The sequence below is a fragment of the Chiloscyllium plagiosum genome, unplaced genomic scaffold, assembly GCF_037043375.1.
Source record: "Chiloscyllium plagiosum isolate Xiang-an unplaced genomic scaffold, Cpla_swu_hap1 HiC_scaffold_31, whole genome shotgun sequence".
NCBI classification, from domain to species: domain Eukaryota; kingdom Metazoa; phylum Chordata; class Chondrichthyes; order Orectolobiformes; family Hemiscylliidae; genus Chiloscyllium; species Chiloscyllium plagiosum.
Window position 1 is genome coordinate 47,139,332 of NW_028270169.1, and position 25,151 is coordinate 47,164,482.

At 45.1% G+C, this 25,151-nt stretch overlaps 1 protein-coding gene across 1 annotated transcript in view; it reads right to left on the reverse strand.

Annotated features, from left to right (window-relative positions):
* LOC122564127 (complement factor B-like) overlaps positions 1–25,151 on the reverse strand; it is a 76,566-nt gene continuing 51,415 nt past the window's right edge. Inside the window, exons 11-18 of the mRNA XM_043718729.2 lie at positions 17,890–18,020; positions 15,427–15,529; positions 12,260–12,404; positions 7,887–7,972; positions 5,305–5,435; positions 3,408–3,489; positions 2,147–2,196; positions 1–908 (exon numbers count right to left, since the gene is read on the reverse strand). Coding sequence (XP_043574664.2) covers positions 786–908; positions 2,147–2,196; positions 3,408–3,489; positions 5,305–5,435; positions 7,887–7,972; positions 12,260–12,404; positions 15,427–15,529; positions 17,890–18,020 — 851 coding nt within the window. The 3' untranslated portion in view covers positions 1–785. The remainder of the gene's footprint in view (positions 909–2,146; positions 2,197–3,407; positions 3,490–5,304; positions 5,436–7,886; positions 7,973–12,259; positions 12,405–15,426; positions 15,530–17,889; positions 18,021–25,151) is intronic.

The window sequence follows — 25,151 nt, forward strand, 5'->3', positions numbered from 1 at the left end:
TTTACTGGAATGACACCAGGAATGAGAGATTATATTTATGAATTCAAACACATTGGAGAACAATGAATTTAGTGAAAGGCCACAGAGAATTATAAAACATTTCAAGAGGGTAAATACAGTAAGATTAAACCAAATGGTAAAACGGAGAATGGGAGCATACACCCTAGATTATCACAAGAAAGTAATGAAAGATAGCAGGAGGAAAGCAGAGTGTTATTAAAACACAAGTAACTATCGAATTAGAAATTTAACATTAATTGAAAGCAAACTGAATAAAGGAAAACATAAAAGATATATAAAATAGCAAGGAAATGGAGATGATTCAGACAGCTCCATGCTCTATATCTGTCGGTCTATACCAGAGGAAGCATCAACAAACGTGTGGTTCAGATGGGTCTCTTTTGTAAATCATTCTCATCAATCTCCTGGGAGTATTTGAGTTTTGCTGCAAGATGTAATCTCATGTGAAGCTTTTTTTCAGGTTTATTGCTAGTCAAAACATAATGTACAACACTCCTCTGTCTGGTGTCTTTCTGGAAATATCCACTTGCTTAAAACACACTAAATATGTTTGAGTTAAAACAGAGGATAAATAGTTCTATAAATATGTTGCCTATCTGTTCATAATTAACATCAGCAATCTTTATGCTGTTAAGTATTTAACACACAATGCTTTAAAAGGTCTACATTGGGTGGCACATCTGAAGTACACAGTCTTTTGTCAGGAAGGTTTATACTCTCTGCTTTCCATGGTATATTCAGTCTGTCCTTGTGATGTTGATTGTTTATTCATACTCCAAGTCTGTGACTTTCTCTTTAATCCAGTTCATCAGTTTGGGCACATTGCTATAAAACCCCATGAAGTTCAATCCACAGACATCTGTTCTTCCAAAACTGATGATTCCAACCTGTGGATGTATCAGAGGAGTTGCACATGAGCACAGTATGGTAAAAACAATGACTGCAGATGCTGGAAACCAGATTCTGGATCAGTGGTGCTGGAAGAGCACAGCAATTCAGGCAGCATCCGAGGACAGGCAAAATCGACGTTTCGGGCAAAAGCTTCCTGATGAAGGGCTTTTGCCCGAAACGTCGATTTTGCCTGTCCTCGGATGCTGCCTGAATTGCTGTGCTCTTCCAGCACCACTGATCCATGAGCACAGTATGCCTGCATTAACACTGAGGTGAGTTGTGAGAGCATTTTTGAATCTCCCTGCTCTCCTTCTGCAGGTTCCCATTACTCTTATCGTAGAACCCTTATAGGTGTGGAAGTAGGCCACTTGACTCATCGAGTCCATACCGGCCCTCTGAAGAGCATCCCACGCAGATCCTCCCCCCCCCCAATCCCTGTAACCCTGCATTTCCCATGTCTAACCCACCTAACCCGTACATCTTTGGACAGTGAGAGGAAACTGGAGCACCGGAAGAAGCCTGCACAGACACGGGGAGAATGCGCAAAACTCCACACACACAGTCACCTGAGGCTGGAATCAAACCTGGGTCCCTGGTGCTATGAGGCAGCAGTGCTAACTATTGAGCCACCTTTCCACCTGCTTGAAATGGAGCTCCAGGTCACGAGTACTAGTATTTGGGGGTGATCAGTGCTTCATTCACTTGTGACTATGGAACCCACACATCAAAGAGCTGATTCCCTCTTTAAGCACAGCTTGGAAGGGACTGGCTCTCCTCACAGCTTTGGTTACAAGGATCATTAATGTGGGAACTCAGCAGTGCTGAAACAGTGTTGCCCACCTGAGGTAGTGATACACAGAGTGGGGTGGTGAGACCATTCAGCTGGCTTGAAAACTATCTGACCTGGAAACATTGACACTCATAAAGAATTCAAATTTGGGAATAGTTCCACTCGAGAGAAATAATATCCCTGGGCCAACAGTCTATTGTTAATTCCATCAGTTTTGTTGCTAAAACTGTACTTGTCCAGCAATGAGAGTTAAACATTGTGAATAAAATGGCAACATTGTAAGGAAGAAATCTGATATGAAATAATTGACAATAATTTAAGAGGATCAATGAAATCAAGCAATAACTTGGGTGGGATTTGCAAAAGCTATTCACATCTTGGTAAATTTTAAATATCTCATGCTTTGGAAAAAAATACAAATAGACACGAGCCAAGGTGACTCACCTGGATCCATCTCTGGTTTCTCTCTGTGACGAAGGGTCCTCCAGAATCTCCTGTTAAAGTCAGTTAGGGAACTAGTCAAGTGTCAATAACCAGCATCAACAGGCCATAATACACATTGATTCTAATAAAACCGCGTCCAATTAAAAACTGCAGCTTGATTTCATCCAGCTCCCTCACACGCTGGGTATCCAAGCAAGTGCCCAGATCTCCACCATTACCAACCGTAGACTGATTACTGCGCAGACTGAGGCTATCTGGTCTATAACTGTCACTCAGTCTATATTCACGGAAGCAAAGTATCTGGTCACAATCACATTGCTGTTTTGGAGGCTTGCTGACTGCAAATTAACAACAGGATTTCCTACTTATAACATTGACTACATATCAAGGGATGCTTCTTCAGCTGGAAGGTGACATAGCTAGAAGCAACTCTGCCCTAGTATGGCCAAGCACAACTGTAGATGAAAGGTGGGATAAAGGTCTGTGGGGAGCGGCAGAAAAGTGGAGTGAGAGCAGGATGAGATCAGCCATGATCATGTTAAACGGTGGAGTGGACTCCAAGGGCTGACTTGCCTACCCCTGCCCCGAATTCCATGTATTACTGATGATGTCTGTTGGTTATTAACCAAATAGCACTTACTCATTTTACATAAACAACTTCAGACATCTTGTGGTGATGAAAAACACTATTTCAACGCAAGACTTTTTAAAAAATACTTGTTTGTGCAACTATGGTAAATTCAAGGAATTTTGTATATTTTGTGCTTTGGGAAGTATCCTTTTTGCTGAGGCAGTGGGTAAAGTTTGGTTCCTTACTCACAAAGTGAGGGTATCTAAAAGATTGCCCCTTGAGTGTCTGTACAACATTGACTATAGTTTTACAAACTTTCTCTTTGGAGAGCTACATCCAGTAACTCAGAGACTTTGTGTATGTATGTATGTGTGTGTGTGTGCGTGACTGTGTATGTGCCTGCATCATTGTGTGCGTGTGCTAGGGGGGTGCCTCTGTGTATGTGCCTGCATCTGTCTGTGTGTGTTTGTGTGTATATGCACACCTCTGTGCATGTATCTGCACCTGTGTGTGTGTGTGTGTGTGTCTGTCTGTCTGTGTGTATGAAGATGAACATTGATAACTCGTGACTGAAAAGCCTCTGTGGCCATTGGGACTGGTGCCTGTGCAGCTATAGCCCCACAAAGAGCCAATTTCCCTTCAGGAGGAGGAGGAGTAAGTTGAGGAAAGGAAGAGAAAAGAAAAGCTTACCTGTACAGCTGTCTGCTGCAGCTCCTTTAGCACAGAACATGTTTTCAGTGAATGGGTATGGTGAGTCACAGCTTCGAAAATGCTAAAAAGACAGAACCAGTGGTGGGATGTTGTACTTTTGAATCATCAGACAGCTCAATGTTTATATGTAAGGTTTACATCTCCAGACCTACGAAGTAGGCCCTGTTTTAACATTAAGAGGGTAGCAACAGGAGATAACACTACAACTGGAGAGACCTGGTCAGCCTGGGATGTTGGGAACTGTGCCCCAAAGATTATTCCGGGGAGGGGGTGGCAGAGGGGAATTTGGTGGGAGTACCACATGCTCTCGGGACCTCCTCGAAGAGATTGGGAGATTGGCATTACGCCAACTGCTCAGAAAGCCAGAGCAGACATGTTTGGCTGAATGACTTTCTCCCTCTGCACAGTAGGAATTCTGCAATTCTGTGAGGCATCTCTTTGGGAATCTCGCTTGGTTGCCAAACACAAACAGGCTGGAATGTGAGTTGAGAGGTTAAATGCTTGCTCTCAACTCCTGATTACCACGGTTACTTTGTTTCTGAAGGAGCACGCCCTTGTTCACGAGCACATGGTACACAGCATGACTGGAAACCTGACAATGCACTGGATTAAATTAGCTGGGGCGCAAGGAGGGAGCAGGCCGGCACTTTATAGAAGTCACAGAAGAATGGGTTCCCTCAGATTTTGCAAAATGTCGTGGAAGAACCTGATTAAGATTTTCAATTGTTTGATTTACTGTTGTCACATACTGAGATAGAGTGAAAAATGTTCTGTGTGCTTTACAGACAGATTGTCCCATACAAAGTGCATCAGGGTAGCAGAACAGAGTGTAGCATACAGTATTACAGCCACAGAGAGTGAAACCAACATTAATATTTGCACATCTCGTCCAGTGAGTGGATTAAATCAACAATGGACCATACGACTGACTGGTGTAACTGCCCAGTTATTGGTATAACCGCCAACAGGAGAGCATCACCATGCTGTCAGCTAAGCCAATCAGATCTGAGTATTTTTGAGTTTGTACAAACCTACAAGTAAGGAGCAGGATGAGGCCATTTGGCCCGTCAGGCCTGCTCTGCCATTCAAAAAGAAAATGGCTGATCTGGTTATGTCCTCACTTCCTCATTCCCACTACTCCTGGTAACCTTTGATCTCTTGTTAGTCAAGAATATACAGTATACAGCCTCCCCTTTATAACTATTCAGTGACCCCACCTGCAGCACTCTCTCTGGGGAAGAGTTCCTATGAATAAGGATGCTGTGAGGGAGAAAACTTCTCACTTCCACCTTAAATGGAAGACCTTTTATTTTTGAACTGTGTCCACCAGTCCTAGTTTCTCACAAAATATCCTTTTAGCATCCACCCTGTCAAGTCATCCCAGAGTCATATATGTCTCAACAAAATGACTGCTCCTCTTCAGCTCCAATCTGCCCAACTTGGGAGCCATGGTGGCTCAGTGGTTAGCATTGTTGCCTCACATCATGAGGGACCTGGGTTCTCTTCCAGCCTCAGGTGACTGTATGAGTTTGCATGTTCTCCCTGTGTCCGGCTGGGTTCCCTCTGGGTGCTCTGGTTTCCTCCCACAGTCCAACAATGTGCAGGTTAGGTGGATTGGCCATGCTAAATTGCCCTGTAGCGTCCATGGATACGCATGCTAAATGGATTAGCCATGGGAAATGCAGAGTGACAGGGATAGAGTGAGTCTGTGGGTGGGGGTGCTGTTTGATGGGTCAATGGGCCGAATAGACCCCTTTCACAGTGTAGGGATTCTACAAGCTTTTTACCAAAAGGGAACATGCACTCTAGTCAACTGTCTGAACAAACAGGAGTCTGAGGGAAAAGAAATACAGACAGAAACCAGAAAACCACATACCTGAATGTCCACTTGTGCGTGGTTTAAGTCAAAAGATGATATACGTCCATGTTTCTTATAGTATCCCCATCCAGTGATGTAACCTGATATTATCTTTTGAATTGTCCCACTGTGACTTGTCAATAGACCATCTGGAATGAAATGTTAATAGATAATTCAGCTGCAAATATTCAACTGGACACGCTTCCCTACTTTAATATGCTTCGGGATTTGAAATTTGTTGGGAAAGTGGCACCATTAGCTGGTGGAACCTGGAGAAAGTTTAGAAAGACTTTATTCAGATGCTGCTGGGAATGAAGGGTTTGAGTTACGAAGAGAGGTTGGATAGGCTGGAACTTTTTTCTCTGGAGTGTAGGAGGTTGAAGGTTGAATTTATTGAGATTTATAAAATCATGAGGGGCATAGATAAGGTCAATGACCAAGAGTCTTTTCTCTAGGGTGGGCGAGTTCAAAACTAGGGGGCGTACTTTTAAGGTGAGAGGAGAGAGATTTAAAAAGTACATGAGGGGCAACCTTTTTTTTTTACACAGAGAGTGGTTTGTGAGTGGAATGAACTTCCAGAAGAAGTGGTGGATGTGGGCACAGTGACAACACTCAAAAGACGTTCAGATAGACACATGAATGGGAAAGGTCTGGAGGGATATGGGCCAGGAGCAGGCAGGTGGGACTAATTTAGTCTGGGACTATGGTTGGCATGGACTGATTGGACCGAAGGGTCTGTTTCACGTGCCGAAATGACTCTATGGTGGTAACCTAAGGGTCTTCCTCCACAAACTGTTTTGCCAGTTTGCTTGCCTGACATTCAGTCTTAGGGGTAGGAACACCAGTGTGGGTCAGTACAAGTCCAGAGCCTGAAGACATGTATTTCTCACTTGCGGGACATAGGTGTCACTAGCTGGGCCAGCATGTATTTAGTTGCCTTTGAGAAGGTGGTGGGCTGATGTGAAAAGTGATCAACCAAGATTGTGATAATCTCATGTAACATGGAAAAAGTGCAAACAGAAAGATTGACACCCAGTCACCGTGACTCGGCATCTCTCCGGTGAAATTTTGGGGAGTCTGGGCCATCGTTTTTGAACCTTCTCACTGATTCTTTCCCCTGAGCAATATCGCAGGCTGCTCTTGGCCACATTTGTCTTCCATTTGTCTGCACACTGCAAAACCTGTATCCTCTCAATCGATATTACCCTCAATGTTAAACTATCTACTCCCACCTTCATAATATTGGGCACCTGGTGCAGCTCCACCTCAGTGGCTAAAACATACATATTCATCACCTTCATGCACAGTTCTTCCATTGTTCTTTATTGTTGGTTTCCAACTTCTATTGCCTTGTTAATATTAGTTCATTCATATCACTGCTGTCCAGATCCCAAGCAGCACCAATCTACTCTTCAGTAACTCCTGGCCTACAATGGTGCCCTGTCCTTTAATGTTACTACTGTAGAACTCTCCTCTTCATGTTTGAAACCCTTCATGGCTTTTTTCCCTCTGTAACTGTAACCTCCACCAGTCCTATCATCCTTCTAGAGTACTTGGTTTCTCCCATTCTGCTTATTTGTCCATCAATCCTCTCTTCTCTTGACCTTTTACCTACCATGCCTTCTGCTGCCTAGGCTCTGTGCTCCACCCTTTCCCCCCTTCCATCTCCTTTAAGATTCCCCTTTAAACCCTTTTGACCAAAGCTGTTGACCTCCTCATTGTTTGGTCCAATGTCCACTTATTTCTGAGTTGACCCCGATCAGATGCCACTTGGCATTGCTGTGTAGCAGTTGTTAGACATTGAAAAGCACCAAATGGAGAGAATCCAGTCTTAAAGTTTCAGACGTTTGGTTCAGACTGAAGGAGGATTACACCTGAACCATTGACTTCCCCACCTCCTGATGCTGCCTGGCTTGCTGTGTTCTTCCAGCCTCCTGCCTGTTTACCTTAGATTCCAGCATCTGCAGCTTCTTTATCTCTGCTGAGATTTTCCAGCAGTTTGTTTTTGTTTCTGATTTACAGCATCCGCAGTTCTTTCGCTTTCTATATAAATGTTGTCTTTTCTTTATGTGTGAGATTATAGTTTGCCCAACACCGTGATATCTATATCACGCTAAGTGCTAAACAGCGAATGCAAATCACTGATCATGATGCAGGCTAAGACCAGGAACAGCAGAAAGACAAATGGAGATGAACTCCACACGGTGGCACAGTGGTTAGCACTGCTGCCTCACAGCGCTAGAGACCCGGGTTCAATTCCCGCCTCAGGCGACTCTCTGTGTGGAGTTTGCACATTCTCCCCGTGTCAGTGTGGGTTTCCTCCTACATTCCAAAAATGTGCAGGTTGGGTGAATTGGCCATGCTAAATTGCCCGTAGTGTTAGGTGAAGGGGTAAATGTAAGGGAATGGGTCTGGGTGGGTTGCTCTTCGGAGGGTCAGTGTGGACTTGTTAGGCCGAAGGGCCTGTTTCCACACTGTAGGGAATCTAATGTAAGAATGTTAAACCAAGATATCAGAATCTGACAGCTGATCTGGTGCAAGTTGTGGATCTGTTGAGATTCTTTGCTAAAAAAAAAAGCAATCTTGGCAAATTGTATTACCTTCGTAATGACAGGCTTCATCCCAGCTACCAGCTGCTGAGGAAAGGATCTCTGCAGTTTTCTTTGTGCATGGTAGACAGACTGGTCTGCAAGAGATAAACCGAGGCATTGGTTCAGCTTGGCTAGAATGGTACTTCACATAAATCTTGGGTGGGGCACGAGATCACATGAGCTGCCCACTGATTTTACCCTTTCAGAATCAATAAATATTTTGCTGCTCTTTCACTCCCAAGTTGTAATAAATCTATATCCTCTCACAGAGGAAAGCAAGTCATGGAGGTGAAATTAATTTATGATTGCTGTTCCCCTCTTAAACTTGAGTATGTCTGGTCTTGCTTGATTTACTCCCTTTTCACCCCCGTCCCTTCCTGAGGTGCGGCAAGGGATGCTCCTCAAACTTTGGTTTTAGGCTTTCAATTTTTAAAAAATAATCCACCTGCAAATCCTAGAAGATGGAATTAAAGGTCAGGTTTATAAACAGGACGTTCAAAATGTACAGGGATTGCTTTGCTACTGCATGCACACCGAAACGCTCAGGACATTGAGGAAATAGGAGACAGCTATGGATATGGGATACAATGCATTCTGTGTGTCAGTTGCTTTTTGGATCAGCTCAAGAACCATTTGGACCATTGATGGACCAACAGTGATCTGTATAAGCATCAGTCAGATATTGAAATCTTCTCCCACAAAGGCAAGACAGCTTTAGAGTCAGGATGGCAAGGAACATTGCAATGCCACCTGTCAGTGTGACTCTCCAATGTGTTCCTCATCTCCAGGCGATTTATCCGGTGATGGACTCTGTGTGGGAATCACTGCCATCCTGTAGTGGTGGTTTTCAACTCAGCCCCATTAAGGGGCAATTATGCTCTATTTTGGGATGCAGCTAATATCTTGCTGGTGGGGCATGGGCTTCCCCACATGGTGTGTTAGGCATCTATCCCTACCCGCACCGTGATGGGTCCTATCGCTGTGTTCACACACCTATCTCACACCTCTGTTAAACCCTGGTATGTCACTGCAGTGTGGGAGAGAAAGTGGAGGTAAGGGTTACCAGATCAGCTGTGAACTCATTGAAGGGCAGTACAGAATCAATGGGCCAAAAAGCCTCTCCTGCTCTTACATCTTCTGATCTGTGCTGGCAACCTGTGGAGGAATCACCCTTGACCCAGATAGAGGATGGATGGCAACCCCACAGTGGGGAGGTTGTACCCTGGTTTGTTTTGAATTTGTTGGGGAACCCACTGACAGGAAGTGGCAGTAAACCCTGTGCCAACATTGCAGCTTTGCCATCATGTGCCAGACTTGTGGAGATGGACATCTATGGACACCACGTGCATTTATTTATCCTCTTGGACCACAAATGGTGCCTGCTGCATCTCCCTGCTGCTGCTCCCTCAGTTCTCCCAGTGGTCTCACATTCAAAAACGCTCCCTCCCCACTTCCCCACCCAGTGGTGTCAACAGTGCTGGCTCCTCCCAGTGGTCTCACAGTGTGGGCCACTGATCCCCCATTGGTGTGGACTACAGCTCTCTGTGCACCTCTCCCTCACCCTTCTTTCACAAACCCACCTCCTCTCCCTAACTGGTTGGCAAATGTGGAGGTGTCCTCTCCATTGGTCCCCTCCTGGAGCAGCGCCCCCTGTCAGCACAGCACTGAGCTGTGCAGCTGTTTGAAAACTGGTGAAGGAGGAAACTCCAGCTGCAGAGAAGGTCAAAGGCTGGCAGCAATGGCAGCTTTGACAGGACTAGGTGGAGTGTCTGGATGGTAGGCCATGAGTTCAGCAATGCCAAGGACTGGTACCAGACTGGTGAAAATGGTGCATTAAGGTGGAGGCTGAGCAGGAGAACTCATTGGAAGATACACTTATTGACCTTGCCCACCCATGTGAGGTCACTTGTGGCACTTTTGTAAGCTCAGTTGGTCCACTTTGAGGTACAGGATAAGGCCATTCGTTTAGGTTCCTTTCCTGAAAATATGTCAATGACGTGTGCACACAGCAGCTCGGATGTCCGAGAGTCAGAACACTCAAACCCCAGGCCGATGAGGTCTATTTTACATTCTGTCCAACCCCACCCACTGCCAGGTGGGTTTTCAGTGGAGGATGGGGCACGGAGGAGTTAAGGGGGTGGCAAGATGACCAGCTTCCTGCCCAGTCTCTGTAATCAGCAGAACGCCTAACATCTGAAAATAGAGAACACACAAGTCATAGAGTCATCGAGATATACAGCATGGAAACAGGCCCTTTGGTCCAACTCGTCCATGTCAGATATCCTAAATTAATCTCGTCCCATTTGCCAGCATTTGGCCCATATTCTTCTAAACCTTTCCTGTTCATAAACTCATCCAGATGCCTTTTAAATGTTGTAATTGTACCAGCATTTCCACTGGCAGCTCATTCCATACACACACAACCCTCTGTGTGAAAACGTTGCCTCAAAGGTCCCTTTTAAATCTTTCCCATCTCACCTTAAACCTATGCCTTCTAGCTTTGGACTCCCCCACCCCAGGGTAAAGAGCTTGTCTATTTACCCTAACCATGCTCTTCATGATTTTTATAAAGCTCTATAATATCATCCTTCAGCCTCCGACACTCCAGGGAAAAAAGCCCCGGTCTATTCTGCCTCTCCCGATAGCTCAAAGCCTCCAAACCTGGCAACATCTTTTCTCAACCTTTTAAAGTTTCACAACATCCTTCCTACAGCAGGGAGACCAGAACTGCACAACCAATTTCCTGTACAGCTGCAACATGACCTCCCACCCCTAGGCTCAACAGACTGACCGATAAAGGCAAGTATATCAAACATAACACTGAAGGGTTTCATGCTGCCCAAACCATTAAACATAGAAAATAGGAGCAGGAAGAGGTCATTCAGCCCTTTGACATGTTCCGCCATTCAATTGAGGCCAATCATCCAACTCTGTCCCCTCTTACCGCTTTCGCCCCATACCCTTTGATCCATTTAGCCCGATATCTAATTGCTTTTAGAAAATATTGAATATTTTGGCCTGGGCCAGAGATATCCACTCTCTGGGTGAAGACATTTCTCCTCATCTCAAAATGGCTACTGTGGGCTGATGGGTGGGAATGAGGAGGCCATTTGTGAATAACAATTGTGTAATGGCGAGTCAGGGAATGGGGCACAACATCTGGAAAGGGTCCCTTTGCATTTCGGGGGGATTCCACTCCCAAGATAGAACCACACCCTCTCCTCCCTTAGCTTTGTTCCTCCTTGCCTGGCCTCCAAACCCTGCCCCTTTCACCTCCCTCACTCATGCCCCCTGATTATTTCCTTGCTTCCTGTGCTGTCTCCCTGAGCCTACTGCAATACTAGCAGTGCCCACTGCTGCGTCCAAGCACTGTTGAGCCCTCCTGAGGATGGAAGTCCCCTTCCCAAATTGGTTAAGACACCCACAGCTTCTGGATTAACACTATCTGTGTCTTTGTGGGTTTCGTCCAGGTGCTCTGGTTTCCTCCCACAATCCAAAGATGTGCAAGTCAGGTAAATTGGTGAAGCTAAATTGCCCATAGTGTTCAGGGATGTGTAGGTTAAGTCAAGGGTAAATGTAGTGTAATAAGGTAGGGGAATGGGTCTGGGTGGGTTACTGTGCGGAGGGTCGTTGTGGACTTGTTGGGGCGAATGGCCTCTGTCCACACTGTAGGGGGATTCTATGATTCTATGCCTGGATTGGCGGTTGTGCAGAGAAGGAAGCAGCCACTAGTCCTGTTTCCTTGTCTGGGTATAAGGACCCACTTGGTTTGCAGCAATAAAGGAGCAACAACTGATAAGTCTTAACAAGAAAAGGCTCTCATCTTAACAACTGGAGAATATGGGTCTGCAGTCTCACAGATTCTTAGACGTTCTGCTTTATCCCACCCAAGCTAATATGACGTTATCAGAGTGGGTGGCATTTAATTCATTTCCCGGTTGAACGAGCCAAAGAACTGAGTGGAACTGAGGAGCAGAACCGCTCTTAGCCAGCGTGAGGCAATGCTGAGGTCGAGAATGTGGAATGGGTTCCTCCGTGCTGCTGGACAATTCTTGCAACATTTGCCACCAGCCCATAAAATCCAGCCCATGGTGTTTCACCACAGTCCCCTCTCCTTGTGCTACAATTCACCACTCATTCCCCAAACTGTCAAGTACCCTGAATAGCAAATTATTCAGAGAGCGTACCAGTGGCTCCACCGTAAGGTCATCATTAACACAGAGAGCTGTAGAGTCATCTTCCCCACTGCAAACTTTATGATTGAGTAATTCACAGACATTGCCAAAGTATTTCTCTTTTAATCAGTTACTCTTCCTTTATTCTTCCGTTTACTCTCCTCATAAATTCTATGGCATTCTGATACTCGAAATGAGTGGCAGTACCTCACGTGAGAATCAAATATGATGGGATCTTTAGTCTTCAAGAGGGCTATGTCGTTGTTCATCTCTGAGGGGCTGCTAAAATTTTCATGGATAATCACTTCTTCCACAAGTATTTCTTGCAAAATTTTCTTTCTGCTGACTGAGCCTGGAAGGAAGTGTTCAGCAGTTAGATTGCCATCTCTCAGATTGGATCACAGTTTACAGAAGAAACCCAGTGTTATTCCCACTGAGAATTTCTGTGATATATGAACAGTGTGTTGCATTTTGAATAATGGTGCAAAAATTGGTAAAAGAGAAAAATAAACTTCTATTGATCGCAGGAAAATCAAGGCTCCAGTATTCTCACTCAATATGCTGCATGGGATGCTTCTGGATTAATATAACTCGTGTCTGCCTGGTGTGGTATTTCTGCAGAAAGGAAGCTGCCATTCATCCTTGACTGGGTATAAGGGCCCACTTCATTTGCAGCGATAAAGGAGCAACTACTGATTACTCTTAACGAGGAGAGGCTCTTATCTTAACAACTGGAGAAGATAGGTCTACACTCTCGCAGATCCTAAGATGTTCAGCTTTATTCCCACCCATGTCATTGTTGTGGGAGGGAAAAGAAAGAGTGAGGGCAGAAACGGGGTGACATAGTGGCTGAGTGGGTTAGCACTCCTGTCCTACAGCACCAGAGACCCAGGTTCGATTCTGCCCTTGGGTGACTGTGTGGAGTTTGCGCATTCTCCCCATGTCTGCGTGGGTTTCCTCTGGGTGCTCCAGTTTCTTCCCATGGTCCAAAAATGTGCAGGTCAGGGTGGACTGGCCATGCTAAACTGCCCATAGTGTCCAGGGATGTGCAGGCCAGGTGGATTAGCCATGGGAACTGCAGGGTTACAGGGATAGAGAGAATGGGTCTGGGCGGGATGCTCTTCATAGGTTCAGTGTGGACTTAGTGGGCTAAATGGTCACCTTCCATGCTGTAGGGGTTCTATGATTCTATGCCAATATGGTATCATCAGATTGGGTGGAACTTAATTCAATCTCGAGTTGTATGAGCCATGGAACTGAGAAGCAGAACTGCTCTGAAGCAGTGTGAGGTGATGCTGATGGAGAGAGAAGTCAAGAGTGGGCATATTGCATCATGTAGCACTGTCCCCATCCATCACTACCCTCCTCCACCTGGCTGAGCTCTAACTCCACCTGCTTTGTTCAGGTCATGAATGTGACCATGGGTCTATGCATGGGCTCCTGTTATGTCTACCTCTCTGTTGGTATGTGGAACATTCCTTGTTCCAGTCTTACTCCAGACCTCACCCCCAACTCTTTCTCCCGTATATCAATGACATAATTGGTGCTGCTTCCATCTCTCATCTGGAATTGGAAAAATTGATCAATTTTCACCCCACTCTCACCTGAACTTGAAAAGTCCTCTTGCTTGATTTCCTTTGATTTATCCCTGAAACTGGTTTAAATAAAAGCACACCAGCTTCTCCCCAGAGTCTCCCCTGGACACCTGTGGGTTGTGTGAAGGGGGCAGAGAACTTCATCTTCTTTGTAAATCACTGTGGATTCTTTTGCATTTCCTGTTGCTTTTTGTTGTTTGTTTGTCTATTAGAAGTGTGGAAGTAATAACAGGAGGAGACCATTCAGCCCTCTGACCCTGCTCCACCATTCAATTTGATCATGGCTGTCATTCACCTCACTGCCCTGTTCCAGCTCTCTCTTCGTATCCTTTCATCCCTTTAGCCCTGAGAACTTTTTCTTGAAAACATTTAACGTTTTGACTTCAACTGCTTTCTGTGGTCAAAAATTTCACAGGCTCACCACTCCCTGGGTGAAGACATTTCTCCTCATCATAATCCTAAATGGCTTACTCCAGATCCTTAAACTGTGACCCTTGCTTCTGGTCCCCCTGATCTTCACAAACATGGGGAGGTGGTGTCCAAGTGGTATTGTCACTGCATTATTAATCCAGAGACCCAGGCAATGTCCCAGGTACCTGGGCTCCAATCCCACTATTGGAAATGGTGGCATTTGAGTTCACTCATGAAGGCTGGAGGTAAAACCCATCTTGTTCACTAATATCCGTTAGGGAAGGAAAGGGCCATCCTTACCTGGTCTGGCCTACATTTGACTCCAGACTACTAACTCTCAACTGTTGTCGGGTTGGGCAAAAAATGCTGGTCTAGCCAGTGATGCCTACCTCCTGTGAATAAATTTTTAAAAATCTGTCTGGTCCTGTCCAAACTTATAGGTTTCTGTGAGGTACCCGCTCACTCTTCTAAACGCCAATTCTCTTCACACATCAGGTTCAAGAACAGCTTCTTCCCTGCTGTTATTAGACTTCTGTTTGGATCTCTCAAATTTCAAATCTAATACTGATCTTGCTTTTAGTGCACCTTCTTTGCAGCTGTAACTTTGTATTCCTTGTTCTGTTTAATCATCCTCTGCCTGTACTGCATGCAAAACAAAACCTTTCACTATACCCAGATACACGTGACAATAATAAATCAAATCAAATCAAAAGTCCTCCCATCCCAGGAATCAGTCTGGTAAACCTTTGTTACACTCCCTCCATAGACAGAACATCCTTTCTCAGAAACGGAGACCAAAACTACACACAATATTCTAGGAGTGGTCTCACCAAGGCCCTCTAGAATTGCACTAGAATTTTGGAGATCACAGTCGGTCAGGCAGCATCCATGGAGAGAAAGCAAGTTAACATTTCAGTCTAGGTATCCCTGCTCCTGCACTGAAATCCTCTCACTATGAAGGCCAATATAGCACTGGGTTTCTTCACTGCCTGCTGTACCTACATACTTACATTCAGTGGCTGGTGTACAAGAACATCCAGGTCTAGATGGACCTCCTCATTTCTCATTCAATTACGTTTGCTTTACTACTTTCTGCTACCGAAGTGAATAACCTCTCTCATGTATCCACAATGATCTTCCAGAATACTGCACCTCTGACAACACAGCACTCCTTCAGTACTGCAGTGAATTATCAGTTTGAACATGGGCTGGAGTCCTGGATTTGGGCTAACCTATTCACTAAGAGGTGAGATTGCTGTCAAATAAGATAAAAACAATGACTGCAGAGTGCTGTCAAATAAGCCAGATTGACAAATTGACATGCTCCTTGAAGGATTGGAACATGTTTTGAAAAGGTTTGAACCTTACCAGCCTGTATAGTCAAGTCATCAGCCATTCCCTGAGTGATGTTAAAACAATGTGCAGCAGAGAGGATCCAGCGTTTCGAGATAATTGACCCACCACAAAATTTCTATTTAAAGAAACCACAGAACATAAAAGTAATTAGCAGACCAACGTGAAAGAAGGTGCTACGTAGATAGAAGTCTAATCCTTGAAAAGTAAACGGAGGCCCCAGCTAAATGTTTGGAATGAATGTTGAAAATATGAATATTATTAACAAGGACAGCAAGTAAAAGTAATTAACTTGGTCATTGTTTTTTTTTTCTCTGGGATCTTCCTGTGCTTTGAAACAGGGCATGAAACTCACAGGAACTGAGCCGGTCCTTAAGAAAGAGAGATGGAATCACCAGGAGTGGATGAATTGATGAAACACGAGATACGATGGAGGGAAGGAGACAGAATAAAACCAGAAAGAGTATGAGGACATTGAAAAACAGATTACAAAAGCACGAAGAAAGGTTAAAGAAACAAATGGTATGTGGAGCACAAATAGATATAGAAGGACTGGGGAAAAACGGACACAACCCTCAGTGCATCTCACAGAAAGGTTAAAACACTGGTAGAAAGGAGGAAACCAATTACTCCAAACACTGGGCTGTGCAAATTCTAAATTATTCTAAAAAGCCAGCATGGTGGCTCAATGGTTAGCCCTGCTCCCTCACAGTGCCATGGACCTGGATTCGATTCCACCTTCAGGGTAGAGTTTGGATGTTCTCCCTTTGTCTGCATGGGTTTCCTCCCACAGTCCAAAAGATGGACAGGTTGGGTGGATTAGCCATGAGAAATTGTGACTAGAGGCTGGAACTGAACCCGGGTCCCTGGTGCTGTGGGGAAGCAGTGCTAACCACTGAGCCACAGTGTCAATCAGGGCTCTCAGTATCTTACTGATTCCAAGAGCTGTCCTTGCTTTCACCTTGTTAATTGAAGTGTTGCAGTCTGTCTCATTTATCACAGCTCCTTTTCTTTTCCCTCTGATGGTGTTAATTCACTTCACTGGTGTGTGGCTCTCCAAAATACTCCACTTATTCAGAGGACCTCCTCGTGGGACTGCTCCTGGGCCTGGCCAAACTGGCCGTAAACAGGTCCAGGCAGCGGGCCGCGAAGGGGGTCGTTAGGGCCGACTGCCTGCCCCTCTTCCGTGGTTATGCTAGAGCCCGGGTGTCTCTGGAGAAGGAGCACGTGGTCTCCACCAACACCCTGGAGTTGTTCAGGGGTAGGTGGGCGCCACAGGGAGTGGAGTGCATTATCTCCCCCTCCAACTCTATTTTGATTTAATCCCTGCCCTCCCCTTCACTGTTTGATCACACAGCACTGCCCGTTGATGTGAAGGGTGCTGCTTGTCACAGGCCACTCGGGTGTTTCATTTCTTCCTGATGGTGGAAACTGAATAAAAATTTGTGCACCTTGTGTCTTTCACTGTGTCTCACACCTGCACACACACAAGATGGGTGCTGGGGGAAATATAAGCACTACCACAATTAGGCAGTAGTGTGGGGATAAAGAAGAAGTATAACCAGGAGATTAAAAGAAAAAATACTCTACTCATTGTCAACACTTCCCTGTTTGAAGCGCTGTTCTCCTTCCCTGCTCCTTGCACAGCCCAATGTTTGGAGTAATTGGTTTCTCCATATCCACCACAAATTCACCTGCACCTCCACACACATCATTTACTGCATCCGCTGCACCCGATGTGGCCTCCTCTATATTGGAGAGACAGGCCGCCTACTTGTGGAACGTTTCAGAGAACACCTCTGGGACACCCGGACCAACCAACCCAACCACCCCCGTGGCTCAACACTTCAACTCCCTCTCCCACTCCACCAAGGACATGCAGGTCCTTGGACTCCTCCATCGCCAGACCATGGCAACACGACGGTTGGAGGAAGAGCGCCTCATCTTCCGCCTAGGAACCCTCCATCCACAAGGGATGAACTCAGATTTCTCCAGTTTCCTCATTTCTTCTCCCCCCACCTTGTCTCAGTCCCAACCCTCAAACTCAGCATCACCTTCCTAACCTGAAATCTTCTTCCTGACCTCTCCGCCCCCACCCCACTCCGGACTACCACCCTCACCTTTACCTCCTTCCACCTATCACATTTCCAACGCCCCTCCCCCAAGTCCCTCGTCCCTACTTTTTATCTTAGCCTGCTGGACACACTTTCCTCATTCCTGAAGAAGGGTTTATGCCCGAAACGTTGATTCTCCTGTTCCTTGGATGCTGCCTGACCTGCTGCACTTTTCCAGCAACACATTTTCAGCTCTGATCTCCAGCATCTGCAGTCCTCACTTTCTCCCAGGATAAAGACCTATCCAGACATAGTCCCGGTATGGGATGAAAACATTGAAGAAAGCCAGATGGATGCTGTTATGTCAAGTAGATAAATTTAACAATATTTTGTTCTTCGGGAGCTTTAAAAGATGTTCACTTACTTTGTTTGGTAAATTAATGAGGACGTGCCATGGCCAATCATATTCTTTTGATTTCATACCACCAAAGATTCTCGAAACAGGTCTCTGTATAACGTTCCCTCGGATACCACAATCTGACAGCCCTCTGTTACCTGCAACAAATAAAAGAATGGAATTTAGCTGCAGCGTTAACAAGGAACAGCAGAATGTAAATTAAGCTATGAATTGAAATTGGAATCCAAGTGATCTGAGTTGCTCCAGATTAAATTAATTTTATAAGTACACTGTGGCATGCAGGAGGAGACTACATGGGAACTTAATAGCAGCTGTTATGGGAAGATGTAGAGTGAAATTTTTGATGGAGCTTTCTCTCCTAGTCATCTGCTGACACGCCCATACGGGACTTTACTGAGGGTGCCAACATTCCCAGGAGGACAGCAGGGAAGATGATAAAATAGCAGGGCAAAATCAGCTTGCTGAATTTCTGGCTAAAATGCAGCTATGGGATGTAAGTCTAAATACTGATAGAGGGGATTAAAAACTACAATCACTGGTGAACTGTGTGAATGGTTATATTAATGAAAGCAATTCTGTAACTCTGAATTAATTTATCTGAATTAATAAAATTATAATTAATTTACGAATAATACACAGGCCAAAGTGTTATAGAGATTCTCTTGGGAGTTTGTGTGGAGCCTATAAAAGGCCTGCCCTTCGTTAAGGATGAACGTATATCTGACTTTGTGTGAATAGATGTTGGTTATCTATAGGAGAGGCAACTCACTCAGCAAACTGCGTTCTGCTGGGAAAATAGCATGGGACATGATTTTCCATTGTTCGCACCGAGTGAGGGGGCAGTTAGGTTGGTGTCAAGTCTTAGAAGCCTCTAACCCTAGAGGTTGAGGTCTTCTCTTCAAGGGATCTGTGAAGAAAGGTAGTTCACACTTGCTTCTCATGAGTGGGGTGGTCAGGGCTGTGAGAGTGGGTGGAGGCATGAGCAAGTGGGTAATGTTCAGAGGGCCAATCCCTTGTCAACCACACCTCTCCACTTTTGCCTCTGATTACCCCAAGAATGGGCAAATGGAGATTCACTCATGAAGGGGGCAGGGCAGCCCAGTTTTCCAATTGGTGCCGAGAAGGCAGATAAATGGGGAGATGATGAGTTGAGGTCTTTAAGTGACTATCAATAGATCTCTTAAGAGGCTGGCTGACTGGTGAGTTCAGAAAAAAACAGTGGACCTTCTTGGCAAACACAATGGCTGAGGTGTCAACAGGAGGTGAGAACCTCTCGAGAGCCAGTTATTTCCCCTTCTCGTCACTCCTCCTCCTCCATACACAATCCTGACTTGGAATTATCTCACAGCTACTGGGTTGAAAATCCTGAACTCCCCCCAATAACAGCACTGTGGGTGCTACTACACCTCATTCACTGCTGTCATTCAAAAAGACAGCTCACCACCACTTTACTCAGGGGATGTTCTCCTGAGAATGAATGGAGAATTAAGTGTAAGCCCAACCAGTGAAGTCCACATCCTATGAATAATTCTATTAAAAACGCCTGCTGGTTTAAAATTAAATCCACATTCAAATATGAAGTGGGGAGTTAAAGGTGTGAATAGCCTTTTAAAGACATAATACTTACAATATTAATCAACTTCTCTACCTCAGAAAGGGAATATTTTAAAGTTTTAATTTTCTTTGCTTTAGGTCGTTAAATTGTTGTTTGAGGGGAATGTGCCAGATTTTCCAAGGAGCGACGATCACAATCCTGTGGTTTTGCATTGAGAAATATTCTGGATTTCTGGCAGGAGATTCCAATCACAGCTCCATTGGAAATGGAGAGCATATAGAGTCATAGAGATGTACAGCAGGAAAACAGACCCTTCGGTCCAACCCGTCCATGCTGACTAGATATCCCAACCCAATTTAGCACCCGGCCCATATCCCTCCAAACCCTTCCTATTCATATACCCATTCAAATGCCTCTTAAATGTTGCAATTGTACCAGCCTCCACCACTTCCTCTAGCAGCTCATTCCATATACATACCACCCTCGCGTGAAAAAGTTGCCCCTTAGGTCTCTTTTATATCTTCCCCTCTCATCCTAAACCTATGCCCTCTAGTTCTGGACTCCCCCACCCCAGGGAAAAGACTTTTCCCTGCCCCTCATAATTTTGTAAACCTCTATAAGGTCACCCTCCGACGCTCCAGGGAAAACAGCCCCAGCCAGTACAGCCTCTCCTCATAGCTCAAATCCTCCAACCCTGGCAACATCCTTGTAAATCTTTTCTGAACCCTTTCAAGTGTCACAACATCTTTCCAATAGGAAGGAGACCAGAATTGCACGCAATATTCCAACAGTGGCCTAACCAATGTCCTGTACAGCTGCAACATGACCTCCCAACTCCGGTACTTAATACTCTAACTAAGCAAGGAAAGCTTACCAAACGCCTTCTTCACTATCCTATCTACCTACACTCCACTTTCAAGGAGCTATGAACCTGCACTCCAAGGTCTCTTTGTTCAGCAACATTCTCTAGGACCTTACCATTAAGTGTACAAGTCCTGCTTAGATTTGCTTTCACAAAATGCAGCACCTCGCATTAAATGCAGCACCTCGCATTTATATGAATTAAACCCCATCTGCCACTTCTTGGCCCATCTGGTCAAGATCCTGTTGTACTCTGAGGTAACCCTCTTCGCTGTCCACTACACATCCAATTTTGGTGTCATCTACAAACTTACTAACTGTACCTCTTATGCTCGCATTGCAATCATTTATGTAAATGACAAAAAGTAGAGAGCCCAGCACCGATCCTTGTGGCACTCCACTGGTCACAGGCCTCTAGTCTGAAAAACAACCCTCTACCTGTCTTCTACCTTTGAGCCAGGTCTGTGTCTAAATAGCTAGATTAGATTCCCTACAGTGTGGAAACAGGCCCTTCGGCCCAACCAGTCCACACCGACCCTCTGAAAAGTAACCCACCCAGACCCATTTCCCTCTGACTAATGCACCTGACACTATGGGCAACTTAGCATGGCCAATTCACCTGGCCCGCACATCTTTGGATTGTGGGAGGAAACCGGAGCACCTGGAGGAAACCCACACAGACACGGGAGAATGTGCAAACTCCACACAGACAGTCACCCAAGGCTGGAATCAAACCTAGGTCCCTGGTGCTATGAGGCAGCAGTGCTAACCACTGAGCCACCATGCCGCCCCTTTATTCCATGAGATCTAATCTTGCTAGCGAGTCTCCCATGAGGAACCTTGTTGAACACCTTACTGAAGTCCATATAGATCACATCTACCTCTCTGCACTTATCAATCCTCTTTGTTATTTCTTCAAAAATCTCAATCAAGTGAGTGAGGCATGATTTCCCACGCACAAAGCCATGTTGACTATCCCTAATCAGCCCTTGCCTTTCCAAATACATGTACATCCTGTCCCTCAGAATTCCCTCCAATAATTTGCCCACCACTGAGGTCAGGCTCACTGGTCTATAGTTTCCTGGCTTGTCCTTACCACCTTTCTTAAAGAGTGGCACCACGTTAGCCAACCTCCAGTCTTCCGGCACCTCACCTGTGACTATCAATGATACAAATATCTCAGCAAGAGACCCAGCAATCACTTCTCTAGCATCCCACAGAGTTCTAGGGTACACCTGATCAGGTCCTGAGGATTTATCCACCTTTATGCATTTCAAGACATCAGCACTTCCTCCTCTGTAATATGGACATTTTGCAAGATGTCACCATCTATTTCTCTACTTTCTATATCTTCCATATCCTTTCCCACAGTAAATACTGATGCAAAATACTCGTTTAGTATCTCCCCCATTTTCTGCGGCTCCACACAAAGGCCGCTTTGCTAATCTTTGAGGGGCCCTATTCTCTCCCTAGTTACCCTTTTGTCCTTAATGTATTTGTAAAAACTCTTTGGATTCTCCATAATTCTATTTGCCAAAGCTACCTCATGTCCCCGTTTTGCCCTCCTGATTTCCCTCTTAAGTATACCCCTACTGCCTTTATACTCTTCTAAGGATTCACGCGATCTATCCTGTCTGTACCTGACATATCTTTAAACTGTCAGAACTCTAGAGTGCAAGAGAGTCAGGAGAAGTTAAACCCATTCCCTTTTCAAGCAGTAGTTTGCCTACTCTGTGCTTTAAATGTCTAGCGGCACAGGCAGCCAGTTCAACAGATCCTGTGAAGGGTAAGTATGTAAGATAACCATGAGGTTAAGGTGCTAGTGGGGTAGGGTGGGTAGGCTACAGGTACAGAGGAGGCCAGGTATATAGGCACTGACTGGGTCAGGTGCCATGCAGATAAAATGTCTGATGTGTATGATGCCAGGTGGGTAGAGTGCCATGTGGATAAGGTGCCAGGACACCAGGTGGGTGTGTGTCAGGGCACCACTTGGTAGAGTACCAGGTGTAGGATGCTGGGTGTGTATGGTGCCAGGAAAAAATGTTGCCAGGACACCAGGTGGAAGGGTGCTGGGTATGTATGGTGCCAGGACACCAGGTGGGTTGGTTGCCAGGTGTGTATGGTGCCAAGGCAGGTCCATGCTGGGTAGGCGATGGGGTGTTTAGGATAGATCAGGGTGGGTTAGAGGTCTCGGGTTGGTGACTTTGATGGTGGGGGTCTGGTCAGGTCCAAAGGCAGAAGGGGTATCGAATCAATCAGCTGACAATGGGCGGAGTCAGATTCACTGGAGGGGAGATGGGGGTCAATTCTCATGGGGAGGGGCAGTATCAGATCCAGCATTCGGGAACTGCATGTCAGACCGCAGGGTGGGGCAGGGAGCTGTTAGGTCAGTGTCTAGGCATGGAAGAGGTCTGGGGGAGGTGCCATCTGGGGAGTGTGTGGTTAGGTGGTGGTCAGTTTAAAAGTCATATAGGAATTAGACTAACTTTTTAATTGCTCAATGTTTCCTAGGAACTATTCACTCAACTGCAGTCAGACCTGCTGAATTCTCTGATTTAAATGGATACATTTGGAGCATTCCAGATGTAGGGAATAGCCCAGTGGAATCTATTTCCCAGACAATTCCTTTGGGTGTCCATGCACATTTCCCATCAATGCTGCAGAAATCAATATCGAGCCATTAGAAAATCCGCGGCAATACGTGTAAATGTCTTCAAATACCTTGAGGTACAAAGGAGTAATTATCTAACTGTTCTAGCTGTAAGGAACTAACAAGGGGGAGATTGGGCCAACTTCAACCAAAGGGTTGAGTGTGTGGTGCTGGAAAAGCACAGCATGTCAGGCAGCATCCAAGGAGCAGGAAAATCAGCGTTTCGGGCAAAAGCTTTTCATCAGGAATTCTTGATGAAGGGCTTTTGTCTGAAGCATCAATTTTCCTGCTCCTCGGATGCTGCCTGACTGCAGTGCTTTTCCAGCACCACATACTCGACTCTAATCTCCAGCATCTACAGTACTCACTTTTGCCTAGTTGATCTCAACCAAAGGGTTGGCAGTCTCACTGGAAAATTAAGTGATTAAAGGTTAGGCTGTGTGGTAATATGTCCTGCAACGCTCTATGCATCTTACGTCCAATGTTACAACATTATCAGTTCCCTATCAATCTTAAATCACTGAACATTGACTGATCCCTTAGCAGGAAGTCACCAACAATCTAAAGGATTGGGTTGAGAACACACTCCAATTTGTCACTATGCTCCACCTAGTGGTGGCATTGGCCACCAACGCATCCTTTAAATACACATTGCTAGATCCATGTTTTACAAACAATTAAATTATGGATTTGGAAGCCTCTAAATGAACATTTAAATAAAGATCAAGGACACACTCCAATGACTAGAAATAACAGTCAAAGATGGTGAAATATATAACTAGGAGGAGGCCATTCAGTCCCTGAAGCCTGTCCTACTATTCTCAAAGATCAGAGCTGATCTACCCCAAGCCGTAACTCCTTGATATTTCAAAAATCAATCTACCTCCTTGTTAAATAACGATTGTGCTCCACAATTCTCTGGAGTAGAGAGTTCCTGACTTTCATTACCCTTTAGGAGAAGAAATGCCTTTCTATCTAAGCTTTAAACTAATGCCTCCTTATTCTGTAACTGTGTCCTGTGATTCCTGGTTGGAATGGTCAGTTTAAAAGTCAGCCCGGAATTAGACTGACTTTTTAATTGTTCAACTTTTCTCAATATCTACCCTGGAAAGCCCCCTCAGAATCTCATATGTTTCAACAAGGTCACTCCTCATTCTTCTTAAACCTGTTGATCTTAATAAAGGCTTAATCTGTTCAGCTGTTCTTAATAAATCAACCCTTTCATTTTAGGAATCAGCCTAATGAATCCTTTTTGTACTGTCTTCAATGCCAATTTTTTTTTCTTAAATACTGGGATCAAAATTGTACACAGTACTCTCAGTGCAGTCTCACCAACAGCATCCAGAAAGACTTATCTAGTTTTAAATTCCAACCCCTTGCATTAAAGGCCTCAATTCCATTTGCTTTATCTATCGCCTGTTGAACCTGCAGACTAATATTCATGCAGAACAGTCAGATTCCTCCTCTTTTCATGTAAATAATAGCCTGCCCTTTGATCCTTCCCACAAATGTGCATAGCCTCATACTTTCCTACATTACACTCCAGCTGCCAAATCTTTGTCCACTCAATTAATCTGTACCCACCTGCAGATTCCTTATGTCCTCATTATAACACGTTCTTCCACCTTTTTTTGGATTGTCAGGAAAGTTAGACAGAATACTTTCTGCCCCTTCCTCCAAGATAGTAAATACTTGAAGCCCTTGAACTAATCTGTGACAGTCCAATAATTATGTCTTTCCAACGTGAAATCAGCAAAAGAGCATCCCAGCAGACAAAGGAGGAGCCATCATCATCTATAATAGAGGAACTACGGCAAACAAGCATACTGACAACTGTACATCCAGGTGACCAAACAACACACCAGTCAACTGAACAGACTGATCAAGACCTTTGATCCAGACCCTCAGAGTATTCTACGTGCTATCATCCTGTGTACTCCTTACACAGGAGACTCCTACTGCCTTCCAAACATACACAAAGCCAACACACTTAAACATCCCATCGTATCAGGCAACGTGACCCTGTGTGAGAACCTCTCTGAATATGTCGAGAATATCTTGAAACTCATTGTACAAGGAACCCCCAGCTACTGTCGTGATATTACAGACTTCCTACAAAAACTCAACACCTACAGACCAATCGAATCAGGAACATTCCTTGTCACAATGGACGTTTTAGCACTCTACACCAGGACCCCCCAC